The following is a 7462-nucleotide window of genomic DNA, read 5'->3' as shown; positions in this document are numbered from 1 at the left end:
TGTTGTATAACAAAATTAAATCATTTCTCAAACACATGACATACGATCTGGTCACGGCATCCTGGCTTGAGTTTCTCTGCTCTTTCCGCTTCATTTATGTCTGTGAGCTGCCGCTTTATTTAACAGGGAGGAGTGGCATCAGAACAGATGGATCCATTCGTATGAGCTGAGCAACGCTAACAAGGTTTTCATATTGGATGTGAGTCAAATGATGCATGTAGCTGAAAGATCGGGCATCCTGAGGCCCATCATCAGACCAAAACGAAGACAATCGGAGCAACAGAGGAGAACACTGGTCAGCCAACACCATGAGGCTCTCATCAGGCTGGACAGCACTTCTTTACCTTCTGATTCATGGAGCATCTACAGCCTGCACAGGTACACCTGTTTCTGATTTACTGCGCTAAAATATTATGTTCAGGCAAAGTTCCAAACATCTCAGGTACAGTGACAGGTTTAGATATTTTAGAGACAGACACATTGTTTGACATCGATTGTCCATTTACGGTTCTTTGCAGAGTTAATTTGATAAATTAATGAAGCTGGAATAACAATTCAGTTCTGAAAGTTTCCTAAATTATCTTAAATGCAGCTTTCCCAAAAATTAATACTCACTGACTTGGAATTGTTTTATAATTTATACTATTAGCTGTACTTTATTATTTAGTTTAGTGAACTAATCTTTAAAGTTATTAAACTATAAAGAAAAAATACCAGTGTTTTAAAACATACAATAAATGCTGATGAGTCAGTTGGTCTCATTTAACAAAATAACTAATAAAATATATATAGATTTCTTTACAGGCACTCTGTTAGATTTGATTTGTGGCAAAGAAAAAATTCAATATATTTTAACATCTTACAACAGAGTTAATCCCAACTAAAGCAACAAGAAGATAGAAGCAATTTAATAAAAGTTGTTTAATGACAAATTTTAAAAACACTTTTCCTCAGAAAAGTTATTTATTTGGTAGCATTTAGTTCAGAGTTTTGTCATAAAATTGAGAAAAAATAATTGTAGTTTTATTTACCCATTTCATCAAAATTAAAAAGGTCTTTAATAAACAGTTAAACTAGTTATACACTGATAATATCAGAGGCAAACATTTATTATTTCATTTTTCTGTTAGTCCTCATTAAAACATTTTCCAACTTTTTAGTGAAGAAGCTGGGCAGCAGCACTGGAAGGTTTGCCAACGCCACTTTGGTGCGGCTGTCAGAGTTTCTGAGCGCAGGATATAAGAAAGGAGTGAGACCCGTGAAGGACTGGAGGACGTCCACCATCGTGGCCATAGACCTGATGGTTTACTCCATCCTTAATGTGGTGAGTCCTGCTGCACATTTCAGCTTTTTATCACTGCTGTACAGGGGTACAGAAAACTATCCAGCACCAACAGTGTGCATTAACTCTTTTAGTTATCATACAGAACAGTTATTCATCATTCTGTTAATTTAAAATATTACTTAAACGTGACCAGATCAGTCTGTTGCTGATACTTGTCCAATGAAAATGTCCTTATGCTTCGTGTTGCAACATAACCTGACATCACCTAAAATAACTGATTTCTTTCTGTTTACTACTAAAGGATGAGAAGAACCAGGTTTTGACAACATATGTGTGGTACAGACAGGTAAGAAGCCCGTTTGAAACATCTAACCTTAAAGCTATACTAATTTTACTGCAGATATTTTGTATCAAGTTCTAACAAAGTGTTTAGATTTTATACTTTTTTAACACTTGCTCTCTCATTGCTTAGTATATAGCACAAGTAATTCATTTTTATAATCCTGCATATTTAAATGAAGTTTAAATGTTTGCATACTTGTTGTAAACTTTCAGTCGTGGACAGATGAGTTCCTGGTGTGGAATCCAGAAGATTTTGATGAAGTCAAACAAGTTTCCATACCCACAGCCAACGTTTGGGTTCCTGACATCCTCATCAATGAATTGTAAGAAATGTCGCTATAACAGCTTTTATTATGATTCTAGAACTTGCCTTTCTGCCAAACTTAAAAAAAAAAAAAGAATTCCTAATTTGTGACTCTAACTTGCAGTGTAGATGTGGGGAAGTCTCCTGACATTCCTTACGTCTATGTGACGCATGACGGCCTGGTGCGAAACTACAAACCCATCCAGGTCGTCACAGCCTGCACGCTCAACATCTACAACTTCCCGTTTGATGTCCAGAAATGCAGCCTCACCTTCCAGAGCTGGCTTCACACCAGTAAGAGATTTTTTTTTTTTCCCCTTTCAACCACAAAATACACTTCTTTGGAGTGAAAACAGGCATAGCCGTTCAGTTTGTTACAAGATGAAATGTGCATTTTCTAAAACAAAGATAGGTATCTGTATTTGTTGTTAAAAGTGCAATAACAGATAAAAGTGGTCAAATATCACCTTTAAAGCAGCACAGATTCTTCCAAATCCTGCAGCAGAATGGCTTGTTTACTTTGACCCGCCTATCAGGTCTCTCCTGCTGTGAGTCGAGCTCAGTGAGCAGGGAGGTGAGTGAAGGCTGAATTGCTGTCAGGGTTATTTCACGCTGCTCCCAATATTGTGTTTGATCTGCAGTTGATGACATCAACATCACCCTGATGAGAAGCCCCGAAAAGCTCAGGGATGACAAAAGCGTCTTCATGAACCAGGGAGAGTGGGAGCTGCTCCACATTCTCTCCCACTACAAGATCTTCAGCGTCGACAACGACGACTATTACGCCGAGATGAAGTTCCACGTGAGTGCAATGGTGTTGGGATGCAGATAGAAAAATACAATTTGAATGGAAATATTCCTACATCAGACAAGAATGGGACAACATTCCCTCCAAAACCCCAAACATTTCTCCCTACCTCCTCAAATCTTTTGATGAACTGTAGATGATGGGATATTCAAAGTCTTCCTAATATTTCATTGAGGAACATTATTCTGAAATTGTTCCACTATTTTTAAACAGTTTTCCACAGACTGGTGAAGCTCTGCTCAGCTTTACTTCTGAGAGATTCAGCCTCTTTAAAATGCTACTTTTCTGCCCTCTCCTCTTACTGACCTGTTGCCAATTACCCTAATTAGCTGCAAAGTACTCTTCCAGATGTTTCCCATTTTTACCATTTACTTTTACGACCTTTTGTGACTCCATAACATTTTTGAGTGTGTTGGTGGCATCAAATCTAAATGACCTGACGAAGGTTTCCTAGTTTCAACATCTGCTATATTTATTATATTCCACTGTAAATAAAATATGGGTTTATGGGATTTGCAAATCATTGAATTCTGTTTTTTTTTTTTTTAAATATTATACACAACCTCCCAACTTGTTGGGGTTGAAAATAAAAACATGTAACATATACCACACAAACGTGTGAGTAAAAGGAATCTATAACATTTGTTGTGAATTAAACAGAAGCAAATCTTTTATTATTATTATTATTAATAATTTTTTTTTGCCTTTTTTGTGGTTTTATTACTTAAGTTGTTTTGGGAATTTATTTACTTTCTTGTTGGTCTGATTAACCCATTAATTTATCTTCTGTTTACAGAATTGTTAGATAAGGGAAGAGTTAATTAGCAGCAAATTTAGAAAAGAAGCAAGTTCCGTTTTTCCCTGGTTTTATGCCGAACATTTAGAACATGTTGAAAGTGTGACACGCAACTACATTTCCCAGGTGGTGATCCGGCGGCGGCCGCTGTTCTACACCGTGAATCTGCTTCTGCCCAGCATCTTCCTGATGGTGATGGACGTTGTTGGTTTCTATCTGCCACCAGACAGCGGAGAGAGGGTTTCCTTTAAAATCACTTTGCTGCTGGGCTACTCTGTCTTCCTCATCATCGTGTCTGACACTCTGCCTGCCACGGCCATAGGAACGCCACTGATAGGTGATGGGATTTATGATGCTCATTCACATCTTGGATCATCATTTATCTTTTATTCGTATTTAAATTTACATCTAAGAAAAGGCTCTTTACAAACATGGGGAAAACAAAGCATAGGCCATGTAGGCACTTAAAGAATAAGAAAGACAACAAGCAGGATTGAGTACTCACCGCTACATCACTTCACGAAGACTCATTTGTCTCCTCTTTTGTGTCCTGCAGGTGTGTACTTTGTAGTCTGCATGGCCCTTCTGGTGATCAGCCTGACAGAAACTGTGCTGATCGTACGGCTGGTTCACAAGCAGGACCTGCAGCCTCCTGTGCCCCACTGGGTGAAGTATCTGATCCTGGAAAGAGCTCCGGTCCTCTTCTGCATCCACAAAAAGCACCGTTTCTGTTCCCGGCTGTCCTCACAGGCCTCTGAGCTGGAACACTACAAGGAAAACACCTACAGGACTGCAGGTATGAAGGCTTCTGGAAACGTGGGCATGAACAGTTGGAGGTTTTGTCGAATTATCTGGTTTTAAATCTACCAAAATGCCGAAGTATATATCATAAATAATTACCTAGTGCAATTTTAAAGAAACTTTAAACTTTGAGGCAATCTCTACAAGTGTGAGTCTAATAAAATCCACCAGACTGAACCTGTTTCTTGTCTCGCAGCCCAGTGCTCCATTCACCACACCTGTGAAATAGGCCAAAGGCTCAGCCAGCAGGACAGAGAAGGTGGGATGCTCGGCCTGCGCCTGCCCCCATCCAGGGACAGCAACCCGCCCGTCATGGACAACATCCTCCAGGAGGTGACAGCGATCCGCCACTTCCTGGAGAAGAGGGACAAGTGTCGGGAAGTGGCCAAGGAGTGGCTCCAGGTCGGCTACGTGCTGGACATCCTGCTCTTCAGGGTCTACCTGGTGGCCATGGTGGCCTACAGCATCACTTTAGGCACCTTGTGGTCGGTTTGGCAGGTCGCTTGAGTTTTGCCACAGCGCTGTTGAGGGACACAAACAGAGTGTGGGTAAATTCAAAGGTTAGCTGGATTTAGTGGCTCTGTGCTCTAAATAGCTCATAGAAGAGAAGGAAGCACATATATATGGAAATGGTTCCTGTAGATGAGGCTTCCATGTAAATTTATTGGGTAAGTGACATAAAGGTCACAGTTTTACTTCTGAATAAATAGTTTGAAGGTCTGTGACTCAACAGTGAGTTGAAATACTTTATTAGAGTTTCATAAAAGTTTTCGGAAGTGCCCAGCTGCTACAAGGCATCATTATAAAGAAAGAATGACAAATTGTATGTGAAATCTCTACCCTTCTGGAATTAAAATATTGATAAAAAACCCTTATAATTAAAAAAAAAGACAAACATATATAAAAGTTTGGTCATGTCTTAGAAGAAAGACATTTAAAATAGACAAGCAAATCTTACGTGAATGTTTTTATTGTATAGAAATTGAAAAGTAAAGAAATTTTAGTTTGTGATGCTCTGGTTTGTGCTGCTCTTTTTATTTACACACTAAAACCTGACAGATTATTTTGATGACTCTGTTGCTGAGTTAAAGCTGTTTGGTCATGGGTAGGTTTGATTTGACCCAATATTGAATGAAAAAGTTGGACTCAGTGGTTTGGGTCGGAGAGGAGCCAAATTATGAAGACATGAAAAGACCTCGGCTCCAGAATGCAACTTGGAAGAAAGTATTCAACCTGGTTGGCTTTGTTAACAACTTTAGTTTGTACTTAACTAGTTTGGGTTCCTAACAAGGCTAGCTAGCTGACGCTAATAACTGTTTGTGCCATCTTGCTCGCACCGACTCAAGCTGTAATGTAAATGGTCCAATAAGGCCAATTTTGTGTTGCTCTTTTTAGTATCTCTTACTCAACAAATTAGTCGTTTTCACACAAATTTTTGGGTAGAAAACTTAACCCCGTTGAGTTAAAACTACCCAGGAGTTGGCTTGGTTCACATTACAGATTGGGTTGTTTTGAACCCAGCAGGTATTTGTGTACAATCATGTTGAATGTGATACTTTAAAGGGAAAATGCCATATATTGTTTGAAGACATGTATAATAATTTATTTATTATTTTTCATATAACAATCAATCACAAGCCATTAAGTAATATTATGAAAAAAGAGACAATGCTAAACTAACTCTTAAATCTAAAATGTGAGATTTTGGGCAGTTTTGCATCATTGTAATTTTGTTCAGACTAAAGGAGAGTCAATTTCCTAAATCCACATTAAACTATTTCAATTAATGTAAATTTAATTATTATACATTGTTAATAAATGCTTGACATCTTACAGACATTATTGCAATTTAGTCAATGACCCCAAGATAACTTGCCTCTATTATTATTTTTTTAAATGCAAATACAATTTTCCTCAAAAAATTAGCCGATTTTTACAAATCTTCTCTTCAATGACATTTTTCATCAGTCTTTCCATCTGTGCCAGAAACCGAGTGCTTCAGTGTAAACAAGACTTTCCCATTTTGCATTTCTTGAGAGTTTTTACAGAATAATTTGTCCATATCTTATCCAAAGCTTGATATAAAGTATATTTATGTCAACTTATATGTACACTAACTCCAGAAAATGCCAGTATCAGCATTGTTTTGACTGTAATTTCTCATTTTCAGTTTTGCTGTGCCAACAACAGATAATACTAAAAAACAAACTGTTTAACCATGTTGTAACAAATGTTCCCAATTTGAATTGTAAGCAATTAAAAATTAAAACGCAAATTATTTATCAAACCTTTTTTGTTTTTATCTGTCTTTCTTCATGCCACTGCGTGCCCCATGGATAAAGAAAAATAAATAAATTTTTAATCAAAAAGCAAATAAAACAGAAACCCAATAATAAAAATGCAGTTATTTTATTTTAAGTTTTATTCTGAGAAAGTAAAATAAAGACACTTGAAATAATTTGTCATAAGTTACTGACACAAAAGAAGAAACTTTAGAACAATACTGAATCTTTTTTCGGTGTATTATTTAGAGCAAGTGAAACGTGTGAAACATAAAAACAAGTCATTTAAAATGCCAAAAATAATAAAGTGCAAAACAAAAAATTAAAGAAAAATAAATATGAAGAAAAGTTTTTCTTTTTCGTCTTACCTTAATCATGAGTTCTTAGACTGCAGTTCATACAGCAGCCAGAGGATGGCGCCATGTACAACAACATCACCTTCAGCACAGGAAGCAAACATTCATAAAACTGTCTCACTTTTAGTCACACAACTGAATAAATGTTTTTAAATTAAAAGTTTATTAGGCTAATGTTCACTGTGTTATATATTTTATTATCTCTGTGTGACTTCATCTTTTTTGATTCATGAAAGTCATTTCATGCATGATGCAACTTTTTGAAGGCTTTGCAGGATTCTTGTTCAACTTTCTGAGAAATGTTCCCGTAAAGATAAATTAAGCCATCCTGCATGACCTGATATCTGCTTTTCAGTTCAATTTGTTGTTCCTTTTGAAACATGCAGAAGCTTTGGTCCGGTCTGATCACACTTAATGTTTGCATTTGTACAAGATTTTACAAGTTTTCTTCAAGTAGGAACACAGAACCTGCATTTCCTCTCAATAAA

General features: G+C 37.1%; 1 protein-coding gene across 1 annotated transcript; it reads left to right on the top strand.

The window, feature by feature from the left end:
• The first annotated feature begins 138 nt into the window (after positions 1–138).
• On the top strand, positions 139–6638 carry htr3a (5-hydroxytryptamine (serotonin) receptor 3A). The gene is made up of 9 exons (XM_017419846.2): positions 139–378; positions 1161–1324; positions 1587–1631; positions 1841–1950; positions 2056–2225; positions 2573–2733; positions 3662–3872; positions 4092–4331; positions 4533–6638. The coding sequence occupies exons 1-9, from the start codon at positions 309–311 to the stop codon at positions 4841–4843; spliced, it is 1482 nt and encodes a 493-aa protein (XP_017275335.1). The 5' UTR covers positions 139–308; the 3' UTR covers positions 4844–6638.
• Positions 6639–7462: the final 824 nt, after the last annotated feature.

Source organism: Kryptolebias marmoratus, linkage group LG13 (genome assembly GCF_001649575.2).
Source record: "Kryptolebias marmoratus isolate JLee-2015 linkage group LG13, ASM164957v2, whole genome shotgun sequence".
NCBI classification, from domain to species: Eukaryota; Metazoa; Chordata; class Actinopteri; order Cyprinodontiformes; family Rivulidae; genus Kryptolebias; species Kryptolebias marmoratus.
The sequence above is the reverse complement of the archived record's forward strand: the minus strand, read 5'-3'. Positions and strand labels throughout refer to the sequence as shown.